The sequence below is a fragment of the Thermobia domestica genome, chromosome 6, assembly GCF_964235325.1.
Source record: "Thermobia domestica chromosome 6, izTheDome1.hap1.1, whole genome shotgun sequence".
Taxonomy (NCBI): Eukaryota; Metazoa; Arthropoda; class Insecta; order Zygentoma; family Lepismatidae; genus Thermobia; species Thermobia domestica.
Genome location: NC_137459.1, coordinates 234,377,048 through 234,400,459, shown reverse-complemented (window position 1 = coordinate 234,400,459; position 23,412 = coordinate 234,377,048). Strand labels below are relative to the sequence as shown.

At 36.4% G+C, this 23,412-nt stretch overlaps 1 protein-coding gene across 1 annotated transcript in view; it reads left to right on the top strand.

Moving 5' to 3' along the window:
* Duba (Deubiquitinating enzyme A) overlaps nucleotides 1-23,412 on the top strand; it is a 171,271-nt gene that overhangs the window by 93,778 nt on the left and 54,081 nt on the right. Inside the window, exon 6 of the mRNA XM_081762659.1 lies at nucleotides 11,671-11,882. Within this exon, the coding sequence (XP_081618785.1) occupies nucleotides 11,671-11,882 (212 nt within the window). The remainder of the gene's footprint in view (nucleotides 1-11,670; nucleotides 11,883-23,412) is intronic.

Genomic DNA, 23,412 nt, shown 5'->3' with positions numbered 1-23,412 from the left:
TTCAAAAGTACCATTCCATCCGCAGAAGGTGTTGCCGATCTAACAGTATGTGGTGGGGATGATCCAATATGTCTTTGTCTTCGAGGTGAAACCATCACTGCGAGTCATTACAGTGCTGAATTCCGTAAAATACATTGTAAACTTACCGGCAAGGATCCAACAGTTGTCAACAGACAGACATGTCACAGTTTAATACACATCCACATTGCGCAAAGGACGATACAGACTTTCCTAAGTTGCACTATGAAAGCCTTCTTCACCCAGAGATCTTTCCCACCAATTATCACCTGTTCCGGCATCTTAGTCACCTCTTGGGAGGAAATAACTTCCCTGATAATTGGGCGGTATAATTTGCGGTTAAGGGCTTTTTCTGCATCGCATATTTCAGAGTTCCTTCGTCATGAAATCCAATCGCAGGTTGAGCTATGTAAAAAATACGTAGCTTTAGCTGGAGCTGCTTTGAATCACCTTGTATTTTGTCTTCGGAAGTGACACACATCAGTCGATCATTTCCAGGGGCGCCGGAACCGGAAGGGGGGGGGGCAAAGGGAGCAGTTGCCTCTCCTGAAATTTTCAAAGGGAGCAAGATACTCGTTTTGCCCCCTCACTTTCAGACTGTAAAAACATCACACAATACTGATTATATGAACTAAATTTTGCTTTTTATAGTAATGTGAAAAAAATCTCTATTCTAGATTCATCTTTCTCTTTGAAACAAGGGACCGGGCGATTTTTCTGCCCCCATGAAAGAGTTAGGAAAAGGAATTAAAATTCTCTTTATTTCGATTGGTGTATATTCTCAAAACACTGTAAATTCTTTTAAAATTGTTGTTTAAGTAATCTTAAGTCTGCAATATAAAACGAGTCGTTGAGCGAGATTTTAAAATTTAAAAAAGATAATAGTTTAAATGAGTAACAGGACAGTTAGGGCCTAAATACATTTTCCATAAAGTTAAATTAATGTTCTTACAAACAATATGCAGAGTGCAGTAAGTTTTATAGTGAGGAGGAAAAATGTATAAGATAGGATTAATAATTCAGAGCATATGAAAAATGCGAACTCTATTGTTGTTCCGTTCGTTTAATCCTTTCACTATCATTTTTTTTTCGGAGTAAAAAATATTAATACATGGCTATTTTAAGTTGTTTTCAAACGTGTATATATATATATATATTTTCCACCGTTTCGTTTTTCGACGTGGGAAGGGTGGGATATTATGTATCTCTCTGATATTTTTACGTGGGACCTATATGTCCCAGTGGTAGTGACATGAATGATGATCTTGTATTTTCAATTATGAAAAGTATATTGTCAGAGAAACAACTGGGTCGTATTTATGATTACAAATATTTTACATTTCGGCATCCTGTTCCAAATTACAGTACATGCATCCACTGCTTTATCACTAGCACATTGTTCCTCACTTTCATTGTTCATGTTCACTTCCATTACTGTCTATTTGATAATGTTAATAAGAATTCTGTGAACCATTAGAAGGCTTCTCTTTACCAGTGGAACAACAATTCATAGCAATAAAATGTGATAAATTACCAGGGTTCTCCTGAGAATGTATCTTGGGACATATATGTCCCAGTGGTAGTGAAAGGGTTAAGATATGAGTGCAGAAACAGAACCTGTTTCAGCTCTCCTTTCAGACCAAGTTTGTAAACAAGAATAAGGAAGACAGTCACTGCTTATGATAACTAGTAGACTTAGATATTTAGCTCGCAGTGGTCAAGTAATCAGTGGACATTTGCATAGTACGGGTAATTTGATGTCACTCCTGGATGAAAGAAAAATGGATGTGCCTGTTCTCAGCCAATGGATTAATCGACAGGATAACTGGCTTAGTGCTGATTGAAAGAATGACATTTTAAAGATTATCAGACATGCAATATAGAGAGACTTGGTAGCAGAAGTTAAAGAGTCTCTATTTTATGCAATCATAGCCGATTCAACGACTGATATTTCAAGGAAAGAACAGTTGTCTGTGTGTGCGCTGTATTGACTGATTCATCAAACCCAATAAAATATTTATGGAAATGATCACCCCACATGACACAAAATCGGAAACAGAATTCACGATCAAAGATATTCTAACGAAAGCTAACCTGAATGCAGAAAATATACGCGAACGGTGTCATGATGGTGCAGCTATCATGTCAGAACGAGTGAATGGTGTGCAGAAGATAACTTCGACTCAACATCCGAAATCTGTATACATTCATTGCAATAATCATGCATTAGATCTTCCATTGCAGCAAGTAGCATGAAAATGCGAATCTTTCTGTGACGTGCGGGCCATAGTGAAAGACGTTTGAAACATCAAGCTGGATTCTGCAAAACGATAGACAACATACGCACGCCGACATTGTTCTTGAACTCTGTAAAACTATCAACGAAAGTAATCCTAAACATTTGCTGCCTGGACAACTTGAGAAAGTGTTTCAAAATTCTGAAGCTTCTGCTTTTGGAGCTAAAAGAGCAGCAGCGATTCTATCTAGAGGACACTCTAAGAAACCTACAAACGGACAGTGCATTTGAACACATCTGTAAGGAAGCAAAGGAAAATGCAGACAGGCTATGCTTAAAATTGCCCACTTCATCAAGATCAAAGAGAACACCAATTAGGTTGGAGGAGACTGATAATCCTTCTATAGCAGCTACCCTAGAACCTGTATCAGATCTTTCAAAAATCTACTTTGAAATCATTGACTATTTGTTGAATGAAGTGCAGCGTCGTTTCAATTAGCCAGGCTTCAAACAACACATAAAACCCTAGAAGATCCTTTCTGAAGGAGCTATATGTGCTGGTGGGCCTCTCTCAAGAGAATATTTGAAGCAGGAATTGGAAGTTTACTCGTCGGATTTTAACCTGGATAGATTATGAGCTCATATCAGGCTGCTTCCACCTACTTTGATGACGACTGAGTCGCTAATGACCATCAGAATATTAAAAACTATTAGTGCTGAAACCCCAACTGTTCGCAGTCTTCTCGACCAAGTTGTTCATTATGCCAGCTTTTTGAGCATTTGCGAAAGATCATTCAACTATCTGCGTCGTCTAAAAACATATTTGAGGACGTCCATGACGCAGGAAAGATTGGCTCATCTGCTGTTGTTGCATATGTGTAGCGACCAGACTATAATGAAATTAGGAAGAGAGGTGAATATAATAACAAACTGGATATACTGAAGTAAGTGTAGTAAAAAATACAAATAACTCTGGATAATTATTGTAATTGAATTTTCTGTATAAATTTATGAAGTCTTTACTGAAAATTCCGTTTTTCCATTTCTGGTACGAAGTCAAGTAGGTAGAAAAAATATATTTTCTTATATTTTACTTAATTATGTAGCCAGTTTTATAATGTACAAGTTACTTTCTACTACAAAGTGCTACAAAGTTTGAAGTTCTAAATAGCAATTTTTAATATTACAGTGTACTGCATCACCAGAACTGGATTTTTAAAAATGTAGTTTTAATTTCCTCGTTTGCAAGTGATCTTAAGTTGCTTTAAGATTCTTTAATAGTGTACGTGTGACCATGTCCAATACAGTTAAAAATATGTACCAGTACATAAAATGGTAAAATTTGTACTTGCAGTCATTGTGAGCAGTACAAATTTTACAATTTTATATGTTTTTAATTGTGATTAGAGTGCTTGAAAATTTCTGCATCAGACCAAATCCAGCACAAAACTGACACTAGATTAATTAATCTAAAGATGTAAACTAAGATGCCTCTAATAGATGGAAATTCCACTCTCACGAAACTGTTTACAGCTTTATTATTATTATTATTATTAACCAATCAAATCAAATTATTGTTACATTACAAACATATATTCGTATTACCTATGTTACATTCCCGTGTCTATTTTCAAGACAGCAGTTTGCCCCCCCCCCCCAGCTGAAAAATACTTGTGACGCCACTGATTATTTCAGTCACACAAACTCAGTATTTAATAACTTACTTTCATTACCTTCTTAACATTGTATTTTTCGTTTGATAGATTAGTTGGTTTGGTGTGATATGGTTTGGTTTGATTAACATTTCATTTTTTCATTGACGTGACTTTATGCGTAGGTCTATACCGTAACCTTGGATCAAAACACTTTAGCATACACTAAGAATAGGACACGGGACGATGCTTTTTAGCCTCTTGACCACAAAGAGGCACATGCAGTTTTGTTGTTGGGAATATTGCGAATAGGCTAATCTTTAAAAATATTTTTCAAAAATGAAGTAATATGCACTGAAAAGGAGCACTGTTACCAAACACTAATTCCGGCTATATACTTAAAGAAAGACTTTTAAAATCTTATTCTGTAGTGTCAGTTCGTATTAATTTGAAAATGTCACGTTATTCTGCTATTTTATAAGGAAAAGAAAATGGGGTATTGCTTTTGATCTCGTTTCAGAATATTACGAGAATTTCTAGTCACTAATTTTTATTTATTTATTTATCTTTTTTTTTTTTTTTTTTTTTTCTCCGAAACAAGAACACGTGTCCCCATGGGCATCCAGTCAGTACTTTTCTCAGTAATCTACTGAATCCAACACGATAGCGACACGAACACAGAAGCTTTTAGGATTCTTTAAAATGCCCAGGCTCTTCGGTAGGACTCGAACCCAGGATGGACTATGCCTCGTGATTCGCTATCGCGACCGAGTATTTACGCATACACGGAGACTCCGTTGAAACAGCCTATATATTTAGCTTTTCTAGCCGCAGCACGTTGTTGTGAGCTTCAAGGTATGTGCTTTTTGTTACTATATTGGGGTACGAAGTTTTGATTACAGAACTCAATGTGTGTTCTGCAGTCAACGTATATGCTAGTTTCTTTAAATTAAGAAATGCAGTATTCTAAACGATTCCATTTTTTTTTTAGTCCAGTTCCTTTACTAGGAATTAGGTCGTTTTCGCAGTTTCTGTAGCTCCTGTTGCAACGAAATTCTCTCAAAAGCATGGTTGCAAATATACTCAATCGATCTAAATTCTGTTTTTGTATTTTATTATTTTATAAAATTTTTAGGTAAAATTTTCATACATGCAGTGCTTGCTACTATTTTCACCCACTGTTCACTCAACTTTAATCAAAGACACAAGGAAATTGGGAAAATCATTTTGCAGTATATGCGCGAGATTTTTCTTACGGCTGTATCCGACGACAAACATTATCACTAACACGACATAATGGCACGTACAAGCTGAGAGACAACACTGATAACATAATTTTTTTTTCTTTTTTAACTATACAGATGACAACAGCGTTGCGAAATCCCTTGGATATAAACCAATCAGTCGTCTATATTACGAATTATACTTACTGTATCTAGAACCTTTAGTGACCAGTGTAATCCAAGTTAATTCAGTCAAACAGAGAAAAACCTTACCTTGATAGTCTTAGATGTTATTGAATTTAACAGATGTTAAAATTCAGGACAAACTTAAGAAAATTTGTAAATTTTTCTATTGTGGTTTCAGTTGAAGAATATACATTACAGACTGGTCTTGTTTAAGTAACATATATGTTTTAATGTACTGTATTACATGCCAGTAAAACGCTGAATATTTATTTAAGAAATGATAAACATGATTCCAATCCATACTAATATGAACATTTGCACATTTCAGTGACGTTATCTACAGCACCACGAAGGTGTGACATTGGATATTCTCTGTCTGTCGTGTGTTAGTGATCTTAAGTCCTACAAGCTTGTATCACCTATCATGTATGCCCGGATTTGACTTTTATCTTTACGTCATCATTTTACTTTTGAGCAACGAAAGGAGAGAAGAAAGTATGGTGATCGTGAAGAAAAAAAAAATCGAATTCGAGATTTCAGCGGTTTTACACGCTTCATGGCCCATAAATATCGAAAAAAGTTTTTATTTATTTATTTTATTTTACATGTGTCAGTCTGTTCGTCCAGATACGCTAGCGTAACCATTCAGCGTATTTCAATTTTAAACTTAAAGTTTTTTATGTGAGTTGTTATCGCTGGTGTGGAAGGTCGCTTCTATTTATCCTTGCACTCAATAACCCATATGCATTAACGTATAAATCTCCCAATCATCTTCCTCCACCAAGATACATAACATGCTTTGCCAACTGTCACTCAAACTTGGGAGAATTTGAGTGAGAGTTGGTACGCAATGTGGTCGGTCGTATTCGAGATATATGTGTGTAATAATTAACACTAGAAGTCCTCTTTTTACCTTTTTGACTTGGTGCGAGGGATAGCTCACTGCTCTTGCAAATTATCAGAAGCACGTACCACAACCTACGTCCTCGCGGTATGAAGGATCGTCAGGTTCAATGTTAAATGATTACGCCGGTAACACATACATATAAATGATCATATTTCAATCTCAAAATTATCTAAATTACATATTTCTATAACTGCTTTAGTTAAGTAATCTCGCATGCACTTCAGAACACAATAAGAAATACATTGACATTTTACAACAGGAACTACTTATACGGCCGTGCAAATATTAAATAAACTCTGTTGTTCTAACTACTTTTTTTTTTTTTCTTAAAGATTGATTAAACCAAAATATGTGAATTTAACTTTCGGCACAAGTGGTTTATTCACAAAATAATATGTGTAATAAATCTTACATTTTTTTTTTTTTTTTTTTTTTTTTTTTAGTAGGCGTGCTGGCTATTTGAATGATCTTAGATTTTAACACAATTGAAGAAACAGCTTTCGCGGGAGATAATCCACTTAATATTCCTGTCGCTGTCTCAGAACAAAATTGGCACTTTACTTACAGCTCCATCCAGGTAAAATTCCATAGAATAACGTGTCCTGTCGAGATGTATGACGAAATGGTCCTCTGACGATTTGGTATTCTTCCAACAAAATTTCTTTGCACTCCAAGACCACTGACAAGTGTCGTCTACCTGATGACCAAGAGAGATACTTTTCTTTTCGTATAATCACAAATAACTTATATTTAAAACCACCAAAATAATGTTCGTCTTAACCTGTAGTTCGGCTAAACCACTGAACTTAATCGTCCACTATTCGTTTGTCGGGCTCTACACATCCTCTCCGTTGTGGAGGTTTCAATGTTAGTCGCCCCAATCGCTTCGCCCGAGTTCCCTCCGTGACGGAGGTTTCGATGTTTGTCGTCCAACTGATTTGCGCCTCTCCTGGTCATCGTGGGTCACGTGATTAGTAATCATTCACCCAGTATAACATTGTCCACTATTGGTCAATGACCAAAAATTGTCCAATCAAAAATTAGTTTAGATGTCACTTAGGCAGTTGGAGTGGCTTGCTAATTTCAATTCTCATGGGAACTGAAGTAGAAAAAGTCTCTCAGCAACTTTCTGAACAAAAATTTATTGTTCTACGCACACACACACCGTCCCCAAGTCGGGGTTGACGATAAGACGGATCTCACTGTTTCCAACTAACATCCTTTTCACTAAGATTAGTTGGGAAAACTTAATAAAATAAACGCTTTAACTTTCTTGCTTCGATGAGCACTTTGCTACCGATAGCAGAGTTCACCACGGGGGTTACTCATATTTCCTTCCTACCCCTAAAAAATATAATAGTAGGTTAATGAAGGGTAAATTTATTTGCTCAGAAACGGCTCTAACAATTTTGTTTATATTTCATAAAACAATTTTTTAATAACAACTTCATACTGTGGTATGTCATTTCTCTGGGAAAAATCGAAGAGAAGGTTATTTACTTTTGGAGGTGTTTTTTTCCGGACGATTTTATGAAAAATGATTCAGTCGATTTTGGTACATTTCACAAAAATATTTCATTAATAACCAGACAATATGACATAACTTATTTTTTTCTGAAAATTTTACGAGAGGTGGTTTGTTGGGATGACGTTTTTTTTCGATCTTTCAAAAAACTACGGGTGATTTTGGTCATATTTCGTAAACAAATAATTCATTAATAACTAGTGGTGGGTATAAGAACTGGTTTTTGGGTTTTTGAAAAACCGAAACCGTTTTGTTGAAATTTTCAAAAAAACGTTTCCGGTTTTCTCCAAAACCGGTTTGTTTTTCACCGAAACCGGTTATCGTTTTTCTCCAAAACCGGCTCGGTTTTTCACTGGATCCGGTTTTCTTCAAAACCGGTTCTTGTTTTTTCCAAAATTTGTTGTTTCTGACCAGAATACAGTGTTTCGTTGTTCTCCGGAAACCGATTCCTTTTCCATAGAAATAGTTTTGTGTTTTCCAAAAAGTTTTCACCGAAACCAGTTTCGGTGAAAACTGAACTAGTTTTTGGAGAAAACCGAAATTGGTTTTGGTGAAAAAACTAAACCGGTTTTGGAGAAAACCGAAATGTTTTTTCGGTTTTTCTAGAAACCGGTTTCCGGTTTTTATAAAATCTGTTTTGCCCATCCCTATTAATAACCCTAATATGTAGTATAAGTCATTTCTTAAGTTTACAAGGGGTAATTTTAGGGTGGATTTGTTTTCTTTGGTTGAAGTTTCTCGAAAACGCCTTACAGTTTTGTTCGTATTTCAGAAGAAAATGTTTTAGTAATAGCTGCAGCACAACATAGTTGAAGGAATTGGAGAGGGAAAGTTTAAGGCAGTGACCCGTATCTTTTATTCAGACTATTTTCTATATACCTATTTACTTAGTGCCGGTGTTCAAGTGGTCCGCTTATCTTGCAGACTATCCATATTACTATGTTACAGAATGGAGAGAAAATGTATTTTCCCTGCAAAGAGAGCTGATCAACATAAGGATTTAAGTAGTATTTATTAATTTATTTAGGCTCGAGAAGGCAGTCTAGGTTTTTGGTCAGAAGTCTACCGTCCTCCAAATCTTAAATGCACACGTAATTTTTTTTCTAAATTCCTTAAAAATTACACTTTGGGAACAGCGTATTGAAGGTGAAAGAATAACACTGCTTGCAGTTTATTGTTCTAAATGTTCAGCTGCTGTTTTAATACTTGATTCAATGTTACTTTCAAAACAAACAAACAAAAATAAGTCTTGGCAGATGTAGAAAACTTCGTTGTAGATTAAGAAAAGAATCGAAAAAAAAAAAAAGGTTGGTGAAGAATCCTTTAATTAAAAATATTTAGGCCTACTATAAATAAAATTATACCATTTAAAAATACAAATTCTTTTAACACAAATGAAGGGTAATTATACGGTTGTTTCTATAACCATGCGTGTCCTTCCTCTGTGTTGGAATTCAGTGCTTTTGAACCTGGTTCTAATCCCGCTAGGCGAATTTGCTAACTCTGCTTTTCTGCCTTAGTTTTATGTATTTACCAGCTCAAATTCCCGTTCTTCGCGCGGGGAGAATAGGTTTATAGAAATATTTTAATCTCCTTCACCACCATAGGATACGCATTCCAGTGAAAGTGTAATGATAAAAACCATGAAATATTCTAGTTTGGTATAAATTTTAAATCCCGTAACCCCCTTGGGATATTCCCTTTCATCAAAGTGATATAAAAACCCAGCTGAGGTGGGCACTATCTACGTTTCAAACGAGTCAGCTGTTTTCCCATGATGCGATTACAAACAAACAATGTCTATTTCAATGTGGCGAAGACAATTATAACCCCCCCCCCCCCCGCCCCTTTAAAACCGGAATTTTGAAAACTGAGACACGTGGGCGCTTATTTTTAATAAGAAGTTTATTTAGCGACTTCCATCATCCTAATTTAAAGGACTTTTCACAGGATTTAAAGAAACCTTGTTTTTATTTATTTTTTTATTTTTAAACATCTGGGCCATGTGATATTTTTCGGACTATCTTAAGTTTCTTTGGGGCAAAAGTGTTCAAATGTGATTTTTATATGAAGGTATCATTTCCACAATTTACAATTATTTTTCCACTGGTAGATAAAAACTTGAAAATTTTCGATTCTAGTGGTTGAATTCATGTTTCTTTGCTGTTCAGAGTTTATTTTTTGCCAGTTAGTGTCCCTTTCGATTTTGGAATGCCACATCTTGGATTACATCAATGTTTTCTAGGTCAGCATTATTAAGTGTGCACCACTGCGATTTTCAGTTTCAATAGACATCTGACTCCTTTTGAAATTTTCACCCCAATTCATCAGTGATGTAGGAAGGTGCAAAGTTCTTCAACATTTACCACATATCAAGATGGATTTTTTTAAGAGTCATTCCCTTCTTGTTGAGGTACTTGATGACTGCTCCGTTTTCGCCCGCTGTTCCTCGATATCTCTATTCACAGGACTATTACGTCATTTTGCGGGACCTGAGGCGAAAGTACATTGCGGGGCCAATGATGTGAGAATTCCATATCCAGAACGAATAAATTATTTTGTACTACTACTTTCTGTATTAATGGCAGTGATTTAACTAAGTATTTAAAACCAGGGCACAGTGATGATGATAATTCACTTCATAACAATACAATATAGTAATATTTTGTATGTGTTAAACACCATTCGGTTCTTTTTTATATGGGACTAGCATCAATTACCCGCTTCGCTGGGTTAAATTAAGAGAAAATAATATGTTCCGTTAGTCACTTTTCATTATTACTAAAGCTCTCTCTGATATCTGTTATTTTCGATGATTTTTATATTTCTCTCCCCTCCCTTCCCATGTTGCATGGCTGAATTTGGATTTAAACGACATCGGAAGTTTTAAGGGATCAATACCCATAACAGGTTTTGGTAGTTTGCAGCGTAGGAGAGGGATTTAAAATATCTAATAACAGTGAAGATTTTTGTCGTTTTAGATGCTGGGTCGATTGATTGATTTGGAATTTTGCATTCCTTTCAGTACCGAGGCTATTTGACACGGGTACCTACAACTTAATGTGGGATCCGAACCACATGAGCTCCAATCGCGAAACGAACCCGCGTCTTCCACATCGAAGCTTGGTACGCTAACCGTAGAGCCACGAGGGGATTGAGATGGTAGGTCGAGTGTATGGTAGTTTTTGATATTGTAAGGTTTCACGTGTTTTTACATCATGCTGGATGTAACCATGTGTTTCTACACCACGTGCTACAAATAAAACACCCCACAGACGATATCCATGAAGAGGACATCGTCCGCCATCGCCAGCGGTCGACAAATGACGGAGATCAACGAAAGTAGCCGGCATTTTAGGATAAAAGAGTAGAGCACCCCACATAAAACTTCAGTCTCGTCCGGTTAATCAAACCATCAACTCTAAGACGCTTGGTCATTGAAAGCTACCCTACCTATACGCTCTAAGACGTCTGGTCATTGAGCTCCTTTTTACCCCTCTAAGACGCCCGGTCATTGAGAGGCACCTAATCACATAATTCTCTAAGACGCATGGTCGTTGAGAACTCCAACTCCCCTCTCTAAGACGCCCGATCATTAAAAGGCACCTATCTAATACGCCCTAAAACACATGGTCATTGCGGTCCTTTAAACTTCACCAACAAATCTCCAAAGTAATTAGAGGTACTTATACGTATTTGTAATATTTTGTATTCCAGAGGAAAACTTTTATTATATATAACAGATGATTAGGAAGTCCAAACTCTCGTGTGCCATCTCTTAGCTCTACCCTGAAAGCAGAAAATTTTACAATATACAAAGAATATGAACACAGAAAAACATCTAATTCCGTCATCGATACTATACAGCAGAAATTTATTTGTATGTTTAGTTTCCAAGGACTCTTAATATGTTTTCTTTTCAGAGCCTATAAACATATTCCACGGAGTTCATAAGACAGATAATGAGCCGATAAGACTGTCCTATCACAGAGGTACTCACTATAATAGTATCGTGGATCCGTACAAAGCTACAATTGGTGTCGGATTAGGATTACCAGGATTCACTCCTGGCTTAGCTGACAAAAATCTAATGAAGGAGGCCGTACGTCAGAGTGAGGATCTCCACATTGAACAGGTAAATAAGTAAGAAATTTGTAAAATATGTAAACATCTATTCCATGTTTCTAGGAGAAATTTTCAGTAAATGAGTACAGTCATAAATTCATGTGAATTACTTTAGTTTTCTGTCTTTGACCAGTTTGATTTGAACTTTAATTAACAATGATCGCATAAGAATGGTTGAGTGATTGCATCGTTACTAAGAATTGTATTAAACTACAAGACTGTAGCTTCTCAGTAAAATGACTCCTATGCACTAATTTCATAGCTGGGAGCATAGCTGAAATATGCACTTTGTATTGAAGTGAAAATTAAAATGATTAAATCAAATATGGGCATTGCCATTCAGTTTTTGGATCTTCTAAAGTGGTAACACTCCATTTAAAATATAGCTGAGCACATATCCAAATATCCTCTGGAGAATCTTCTTACAGAGATACCGAGTAGATGACGTAGAGAAATACCCAAAATAGCAAGGGCTTTCTGAAAACTAAAGAAGGTAGACACTATTTTACAGAAAATAATATTATGAAAAGATCCTTTCACTATGACACCACCACCACCACTGCTACTACTATGCTGATGGTGATATTATTATTATTATTATTATTATTATTATTATTATTATTATTATTATTTAATATTATTGGTAATGTTTAATTTTTTGCTCGTAAAAGCTTCGTTTTGTATGGCTGAACAAGAAACTATTTATTGATGGAAATCATCACACACTTCTAGCTGTGTTGTTGATGACTGGAAGTCCTAATGTCAAGGTAAAAAGGTCTGTTAACTAATTCTCTTACGGTGTTAGCATGGTCCCTGAGTTCAATAAGAAAGGAAATGTCTTGTATATAATCTTGTACGCGTAGTGATTGAATCTTTACATTTGTTTATCCGTCATTGTTGTACACTTATTGAGTTTCATCGATTGCGCGATGTGCTGCTGGGCTAGGTTCCAGCATTTGGTCCTTTTTGATAGGTCCTTCCAAACTCATATTTAGAGGAGTAACCATTAATGATGAAACATTTGCTTTTTCAGATTCATTTGGAAACTCTGCGCTGGCTAGGTGAACAATGTCGCTTCCATTATCGAACTCGCAGGCTTTGGGGATAACCAGCACAGCCTTATTCTTCTTTCTTTCTTCGTTTTAAAGGACCTTATGTATAGCAGTTTCATATGTCTGGGGACAAAATTAAAAAAAAAAAAAAAAAGTTCGTTGATTTTTGTTTGACCCTAATGGCATACGGCTATAATCGTGATATAGGGGTTTAGCGAAGAAACGAACAAAAATTCCCGTTTGAACCATCTAATTTTCTCCATTCTTCTTCACTCCAACATTTCGAAAGCGTCCAGTCTTTTAAATCGTCTTTGCGTAGTGCTCATGTTTCTGCCCCATGGAGTACAGTATTCCGTATTATTAATTTTCTTATCTTTTTAAGGACTCACGTAATAGACTTCTTCGTAAATGCTTCTTCCACCATTCCTTTCCTTGCTTTTATTTCATGTTTACACTTCATGTCCTCAGTAATAATTCTACTTACCCAGGTACCTCGTCACCTGTTCTGCTCTATCCCGTCCTATTTCTATACTTGACATCGAACGTCTTGATTTAATCACCCTTGCTTATTTCTTTCTAACATTTTTCATCCCGTATTCGTCGCAGCTTTTCCTCAAGTTTTCTAACATCTTAGCATGATTGTTGACTCCCCTTTCAGTTGCGCTTTTCTTTGTTTCTTTTTTTATTTATTTATTTCTCTTTCCCTCCTCATTCTAAAACTTACTTGTTTGTTCGTATATTAGTTTATTAGTCTTCGAATTTTCCGTTCCAGTCCCCCTTCCTTAGAGGTTCTGTTAACAATTCCCAATTCACCCAGTCAAAAGTTTTTTCTAGATAAATGAACTTAACACACATCTACTTCCGTGATTGTATAAGCCTTTCACCGATTATTCTTGATAAACCAATAGCACTTTTTGTGCTTTCTTCTCTCTCCTAAATCTTACCTTCGTCCTCCACTTCCTTATTTGTTCGTCCATACAATCTCCTGTTCAGTATTTGTAGCATACTTATTGCAGCATGTGATATTAACTCATAGTTTTGTAGGCCTCATGTCTCTCTGGCTTTGACTTTTTAGCCAACAATATCATTATAGTCTTCAGGAAAGCTTTTTTCCACTGTCCTGTTCCAGATATTTCTTACAGAGTCGGAACAATTCTTTCTTGCCCTAATCCTCCACGTTCTTAATGATGCGATTGTATATTATCTTTCCCGGTTGCCTCTGCATGCCTGATCTCAAATATAGGTTTTTCAAACTCATCCCGAAGTATAATAAACCTTATCATCCTCGCCTACCACATTTTCTACTTCAATACCTAGGTCACGCAATCTATCCCTGCCGTCATACAAATCTTCGGTGTATACTTTTCATTCTTCTAAGACTTTGCTCCTCTTGCTGACTATTTTCCCCTTCTTATTTTGTACTGTCATGGTAATATCTCCTATTTTCTATAAATTTCTATAGATGATACATCCTTGTACAGGGTGCGGCAGCGTTCATAGCGTAATTTGACTTGCGTAGTAAACACGGCGCAAGCTAACTTTGCATTTTGAAACCGTTACTTTCCGAGCGAGTAAGATGAAAATGAGAGGAAATGGTTGATACTACGCATGGGCAAGATATGTTGCCAACCGTGATTATCCAAACTTCTCAGTAGTAGATCTTTTTTTTTTTTTTTTTTTTTTTTTTAAGCTAGTTTGTTTATTACTGAATGTTTGCCTCTTTGCAAAGCATCACACATCCTCTCCACTATTTTTGCAATTGGTACAATTGATAACAATAGACCATCGTTTGCTCTTTCTTTCTCAAAGCAAGCTCTGACATTATATATCATTTCTCTACTTAGACTTCTGATCGTAGTACTGCTCCCGAATTTTTTAAAAAAGATCTTTTATCTTCCATATCATAGCGTTAATTAACCAAAGTATAAGAGAATTTGAAATTAAGAATAACTGAATGTATCAAACACCTGAATGTGCCGGCATAAAAAAAGAGTAAAGAACTCATACAAATATATTCACACAATCCCAGATATTAACACACAAAAGAATAGATACACATAGTATTTTAATTCTACAAAACACAAAAATTCAGATTTTTATACACCACTATAACACAATAATAAGTAATACTGAGTGGAAAGCATTCTTTCCCCTTCTTATTTTGACCTTTGGGTTAAAAAAAAAAAAAAAAAAAAACTCCCACACATCTGTTGGTCAATCACTTAGAGTCTAAAACAAGAGACATGGCACACTCACCCCTCGAAATTAGACATTTCCTATGGTTGTCTAGTTTTGTTCTTTGGCTGGGTTTAGTGTAGTGTGCTGGTAGATTCAAAATAAGGTGTTTGTTGTTACAAGCGTTTTATTATTGTATTCCGGTCCAGTCTTCAGTGTAGTATGGATAGGCTAGTGTAATAGTTTGCAGGTGTCTCGGTGTGTGTTGTAGTGAATTAACGTGACTATGAATGTTCTAAACCTCAAAGTGAAGCACAAAAAGATCCCAAGGATGGGTTGCGTCATGAAACACAACTTTCAAAATTAATGATGTTCAAAAACTCTGTGAAATTAGGTTCGGACAAATCGGGAGGAGGAACGAATGGATATCAGTTTGTAATCACGTGAAGCTAATTGAAACTCAGTATTGAGAAGCAGAAGGAATTATGGATGAAATTACTGAGAGGGTCGTTATTAGTCTCGGTGGTGTCGATAGTGATAGCAACAGTGATTCAGAAGAGGATACTGACGGTGACTTATCCGGAATAGAAGAAATGTAGGTGAGTGTTTCCTTTATGTACGCATACACATAGATGGAAAATATTTTACATTTCATTTTTATTTGTGGAATGCAACGTCTATTATTAATAGTAATAATCTAGATATACATAGATGAAAAGATACAACGTATGAGTTACGAGTACACGAATAATACCTCACATTTCTAGATTCATGGCGAATATTTATTTCAGTTGGCAACGCTGATAAGTTCACTTTTCTGCCTCCTAAATCACGGTCAGATAGGAGCCAAATCGCGAACAGCATTACGTCTCTCAAGTGCAGAGTTGTTGTGCGCCGTGTTTACAATGACGTACTGCATGAATGCGCGCCAGCTCGTGCCGCATTCGTGTACTAATGAGCTGCCATTTCGAGTGTGACAGTGATATGGAGCGGTGGAGTGCACAGCATCATGCCTTTGCTGTTGAAAGGTATTTCAGGAATAACGACTCTTGTTGTTGCTACCCAGCGTCTATTTCGGCAACATTTCAACTTGAGATGTCATGGGAAAGTTCCAGATGGACGGACCATTGTGAGGTGGGTACGTGCATTTTGAACAACAGGTTCTGTTTGCAATGGCAAACCGGGAAGAAGTGAAAGAATTGTGCGGATACCAGAAGCCGTGGAAAATGTTCCTGCTGCAATATTGCGTAGCCCAAAAAGATCTGCTCGTCGTCATTCGCAAACTGTGCATATGTCCGATCGCTCATTCAGGAGAATATTGCACGAAGATCTCCATTTTCACCCATATAAGCTGCAGATTGTTCAGGAAATTAGGCCTCGCGAATGAGTTTCACGAGAAACATTCTGCTTAACCATGCGTGATCTTCGCCAAAATCCACAAATATTGCACACCATCCTGATGTCATTTCGAGTTATGCGATTCAGTGAATAAACAGAATATGCGTTATTGGAGTGATGCAAACCCGCATGAACTGCACATCAAGCCCTTGCACAGTTCTCGTGTCTCAGTGTGGTGTGGAGTTGCTTCCTGTGAAATTATTGTCCCTTACTTCTTTGAGGATGACAGCGGTGTGGCTGTAACTGTCACCAGTGAACGCTACCTAAAGATGCTACAAGACTTCGCTCTTCCCCAATTAGGTATGGTCGATGTGGCTGTGGAACAATTATGGTTTCACCAAGACGGAGCGACCTCGCATACAGCCAGAATTTGCATGGATTTCTTGCGACAGACATTTCCATGTAGAGTAATTTCCCGTTTTGGTGACATTTCCTGGCTGCCTCGCTCACCTGATCTTTCATGTGCAGACTTTTCCTTTCGGGCTACCTGAAGCAAGAAGTGTTCGGAACACGTTGTGCCACCATTCCTGAGTTGAAGGATCGCATCAGAACTGCCGTCGGCAATGTCTCAGGGAATACGTTACGCTGAGTTATGGAAAGCTTCCAACGCCGCCTAGATGAATGTGTTGTGCAGAGGGGGCGTCATTTGACAGGAGTCATATTCAAAAAGTAATCCCCGCAATGGACAATGATTTATACATTAGTAAATGCCATACCTTTAACTATTAATTGACATAAGAGGTAATAAATAAATTACAGTTACTGCCTGATGGTGTGTTTTTAATATCCTACTATGAACGCTGCAGCACCTTGTATTTGTACATTTCCACTTATTTCCCATCTACTTCTAATGTATCTGTCTGTTTCCCTTGGTAACTCTTTGATTAATTTTCTTACATAGTTTTGTCAACTTCTGTATTAACTTTCTTTCACACCTTCCTTTCCCTCATGTTCAGCAGCGTCTGTACTGTAACACAGTTTCTTGGGCTTTAATTTTTGTAATACCTTATTACTACTTCTGCAGTTTACTGCATGCGAAGTTGAATATGCTCCCACCGCCCGTTCCTTTTTAAGTACTTCTCTTTGAACTTTCCTACGAAACAGTCTTACTTCCTCATTTTTCAACTTATCAGTATCCAAATTCTTGTTACTTACTTTTCTTCTGGCTGCATTTCACAGTTGCGGTCAGAACAAGGTTATGATCAGAGAAAATATTGGCCATGGGAGTGTTGGAGCATTCTTAAGCTGTAACGATACATTGCCCGAATCGTAACGTTATCTATTTGATATCTGGGGTTATGTATTGAAGATTTTCCTGTACGTATTCATTATAGAAACGTGCCTATCATAGCATGGTACTTCACGTCAAAAGCAAACATATCTCCTGCATTCTTATCTTGCAGGCAGGTTCTTTCCTAATGAAATTGTACACAAGCTCACTCGTTTGTCCATCTGAAAAGTAGACGCTTGTTTTAAATCTTCGCGTGCAGTGGAAGTAAACAGATGAATTCTTGTTTCTTATTACCTTCGGATGACTTCGTCTGAGTACACTTTCGTTCCTGTTGGGAGTGCTTCTCAGATAATTTGTTTTCATCCTCCTCTTTTTATCTTGCGCTATCATTTAATTGTTGGATTTTGAGTGGCATGTTTGTTGCATTTGATATTCTTTTCCCATGAAATTTTCCTCAGTGATGAAGTCATCGAGTCTCTTCAATTTGTGGATCCCAGATCATTAAAAGCAAGGAAACTGTTTTGCGAAAGGGGTACATCTATTTCTGATATCATTTCTAGAACGAGTAAGGACCGTTATTTTCGTCCTTGCGTGGAGTTCGCTATGTACCATGCACTAGAAGGTAGGAAAGCAACAGGTGATGGTAGTGCAGCGTTAAGAATTGAGTTTTGAAATTGGTTCCGGTTTCTAACCCCGTCGTTGGTAGAGTTCGTCATAAGATAATCCGTGCTTAATCCCAGTATATTTTAATTTCGAATAAACCTACTATTATAGGCCTACTGTGTAAATTACGTGTGGAAGATCATTTTACAGAGAAACTGTCGAAATTGAAATAATATGAGGACAGCATTACTCGCCAACATTATATTAATTCACTTCCCGCAATTCGTTCGCAAATTGTTAGATATAAATGTTTGTGAATATAACAAAGATAATCCATAATTAATGGTGTTCGTCATTATCGAGGAGAAATAATTTATAACATAGGTGACATATTCAAATAGAAGGAAGGGGGCACGGTGCCCAGTGGTAGAGCATTCACCTCCGATGCCTGGGGTCCATGGTTCGATGCCAGCTCGCGCCGTGTGGACTTTGTGGTGGACAAACATCGTGCTCGTGAGTTTTCTCGGGGTTCTCCCGTTTCCTCCCACTTTCTTCATTTCATTCATTTCTCATCATCACCGTCTCCTTTAGCCTAACCGGCATAACCGTGGGACGTAAAAGTTAAAGATTTCATTTCAAATAGAAGGAAAAATTGATAAAAATTTTAACGAATTAAAAATTGTCAGAAAAAATAACTGTTAAAATTAAAATTAATTATTATTACTATGCAATGAAAATTGTTTTTAGTTGCAAAAGTTAATGTAGAATATAATGGACAAAGTTGAGTATAGGAAAATTACATTTGTTATTACGCAGGTGGCGACAAATCTGGAAAATTGAGAAAAGTCGGGGAATTTGAGAAGATCGGGAATTCGAGAAGTCAGAAAATTTTGATTTGCTAAGAATGAGATTTTTACAAACAGTTCAAATGAAACTTTTAATACTATTTCATATATGGTTGAGTGCTTATTTTTTAATTGTCAATTTCAAACAAACTTACTGTTTTTCCACTAACGATGTGTAACAAATTTACGTTATCTAGCTGTGCGTATTATCTTTCACTTTTGCTTGTGCAGTGGAATATCATTGATGAATCATCCAGAAAATGCAGTTGGATCAACGATCTAATGAGAAATTCATTTTCGATGCACGCATAATTCCGTACTTTTTTCTTTTTCGTTCCCACTAGTTTCAATTTTATCGGAGTCTCCTGTCCTGCATTAGCTTATCACACAGAAGTTTACAATACGGTTGCTCCTATTTGTGAGCTTCTGTGTTTTCATTGTATTTTAATTCGCAAAGACGTTTATTTGGGAATTGTTTATGATCTTACGAAAACAGCTAATAAAGTTACACATTAGCATATGCATTAAGTCAATATTCAGTGGATAGCCGGACTGAAGAGGCCCAAGATAGACGGACCCAGTATTCCACACAAGACGTTAACACTGCATGGGCGCTGGCGTTGCACTTGCTGAAGCCAATGTGGGTTTGTTATAGACTAATAATGCATGTTGTTTAGGTTAAACTCTCCATGATTGGTAAAGGTTGCCTCGTCGATGAATAGAATAAGCGACAAATCTTGAGTGTCCTGTCGTAACTCCCATGTGCAAAACCGAACACGACTCTCAAACTCATTCTCATGTAATTCCTGATGGATTAAGATATGATATGGGTGAAACGTATGGAGGATGCAGAATGCGTAATACATTTCGCTAACTCATACCACCGTCCTTGGCAATATCGCGGGAGCTAATGTGTGGATTTACAGCAACAGCAGCTAGAACATTTGTTGCACCTACCGTATCTGTAATTGGCCCATTCCCGTGGTCATATATCCGTTACTATGTGCAGTAGAAGCATGAGGCAAACGGCATTGTATTTCTCCGTGTTCCCTTTCATGTTATTCATGTTTGTGTTTATCGTTCATTAAAAAAAAAAAAAAAAAAAAGTTCGTGATATCTCATTTGTTGTCATTTTTTCCTACCATACCATATCTCCGGTTGACGAGCCTCATTTGATATTGCTGTTTATCGCAAATCGTATGTCGCTAGCGTTTCTCGTTTCTTTGGCATTTCAGGTGGTACTTCTAGATGTCTCACGCTGTGAGTATATATATATTAGGGTGGTTCTTAATTTTCGATTTCCGAATTTCTTTGCTCCCAACCCCTAAATTGGTTCCATGTCGGACCAAATTAATCTGTGAAAAAAAATGGGCTCAATCGAAGAATATTTAACTGACCCCCAAGCGACCTAAACATCTGAATGCATTTACAATGTATAGTATATGGCAAAAGTTTGTAATAAACTATTGTAACTTAAAAATGGCTGAAGGAAAGGAATCGTATCTTGGATAGAGGTTGTAGAAGTAGATCCATACCTAATACTGAGTAGTGACCGAGATGAGGCATATCTTTACGTCCACCATCTTGGATTCGGGCACAAAATTTTAAATAGAAATGACCTCGTATAATATATCATTTTGAGGTAGCTTTTGAAGACAAACAGACGTCTACCTTTATTTTCCACTTATCTCTGAACATGTAATAATTATCAACTATGGAAAATAAAAGCTCCGAAGTAATAAAACTTAATATTCTGTGAGTTTATATCTCTGTACGGGCTGCAGATTTAAAAGATTGCTGAATAGTTTCCCTTATTTGAATTAAACCATAAAGTACAGAAAGAAATGCACGTACCCATCTACTTGGAAAGAAAATGTGAACTTTCAACGTAGGTTGAATACATTGAAAAACATTATGTTGGTAAATGATGTTGCAGAGAGAGATGTGAAACTGATACAAGAATACGGGAACATTTTAACAAAGGACGAAAAAGAGCAACAATACATATTGCAGATAATCAGTGAACACAGAAAAAAGTATCCAGATGCTACAAAAATTGGCTTAATGATGCAGTAGAATTTGGCTAGTTATTCACAGCTTTCTGTTATTATTATTTTAAACATTCATTATATTATTTATGTAATCTCATTACATATAAATAATTTCAATATAGGCTGGTGTGTATTTCGACGGGATGTAATTATATAACAACATATACAATTATTTCCTTGTTACATGTATGTAATGGTTTATTATTTCAGTAACCTATAAAGAAATAAACAATATTGAAAGATAATAAACTATTATTTTAAATCTAAAAAGAATTGAATTGAATTTCAGTTTAGCGTCCCTTTCAGCAGCGAGGCTATATGAGACGTGGACCTACTGATTAACGTGGAATCCGAACCACATGAGCTCCCGCCGGGAATCGAACCCGGGTCTCCCGCGCCAAAGGCGCGTATGCTAACCGCTTAGCCAAGGAGGAGCTCTAAATCTAAAAAGAATTAAATGACCAGAGATAAGACGAAAACATAGGAAGATATGTTTTTATAATGAAAGGTTACCCAAAAACGATGTCACAAAACATAATTTCCATTTAAAATTTTGGGTCCGAATACAAAATTGCGGACTTCAAAATGGCCGCCATCACGCTATTTCTCAGGGTCAGATGTGGATTACTGTATCCAAGATTTGGTCCCTTTCCCTTCAGCCGCTTTAAAGTAAGAAGGGTTTATTCCAGATTTTTCCTATATATTAACATATTGGGTATGCATTCAAACTTTAGGTCCCTTGGGGGTCGGTTAAATATTCTTCGATTGAGCCCATTTTTGTCATGGATAAATTGGGTTCGACATGGAACCAATTTAGGGGTTGGGAGCAAAGAAATTCGGAAAAAAAATTTTCGTCATGTAATTAAGGACCACCCTAATATATATATATATAAATTTGGTTCAACTGCAATTTCACGTTTAATTGTTCATTTTTTTTGAAAACACAATTTTGTTCTGTCAGATATCAAAGTTGGAATTTTTACTATCATTTTGTCTTCTACACTTCGTTAAAAAAAAAAAGATATATCTTTAAACTTTGCGACAGTTACAATATTTCGAATTTTAAAGAATAATAAAAACTTTAGTAAACACTTATCAATGTTTTTACTCTAGCTGTAGTAAGTATAGTACAATGTGTACTTATATTAAAAAGGAAGGAAAAAAAAACTCTAACTTGAGCTCTAAAAAATTAATTTTGTTAACTTTCAATATTAAACTTAGGGAGCAATTTTCACCTATTAGAGTTCAATTAAGGCTTTTCATGCTAAGAGACAAAAGTAAAGAAGAAAATGCTTAAGAGGATGATGTTGCAATGTTTTGGAGTAATCCTGTCCTGAGATGTACAAATTTACAATAATGTCTTTAAAGTCTCCAGTTGGCACCTCTGCTCAACAACAATGGCCGTAACTCACAAACGGACTGAGATTACTTTTTCTAAAAACCAGTTTTGTGATGCCAATGTATATGGTAATAGTATAGAAAAAAATTGAAAATAATCAAGCAATCGTTTGATCAATTCCTATGTATTGACCCTTACGTATCAGAAATATGTAAAGCGGCTATGCCCATATGTCTGTCAGCAGGTATCAGAGCCAGCAAAGACGATACGAGATAGCGAGAAGTGATTTTCTGCAGTCGATTCAGCACCAAAAGAATCAATTCCGTCTCCTTTCATAAACCTTTATTCAAACCAAAAGTGATAGAATTTAACTATTTCCGATTTTAACGTCGATCACCATAAAGCAAAAAAGCTGATAGCGAGAAGTGTTTTTTACGATCGATTGGCTGTCCTAAGAACGTCATCTCCACCTTTGATTGCCTACTAGAACCGGAAGCGGTAGAAATTCACTGCAAACTTTCTGTTCAAATATATATATATATATATAATATAATATAAACCTGTAAGAGGTAACGAGAATCGGTTTTCTACCTTCTATTAAGCTTCCCAAGAACTAGTTCCACCTCCTATCTTATCTTTCTACTAAAACCAGAAATGCAAGGAGTTTGCCACTACCAGTTTCAATTTTGATTTTCATAGAACAAAAACGACAAGAGAGCGAGAAAGGACGTTTTGATGTTGCTTCAGTGCCCAGGGATAAGTTTCATTGCAACTTTTTATCCCTCTACTCAAACTGGAAGTCAAAAATCTGCGACTTCCGGTTTCAATACTGAACGCCATACTGAA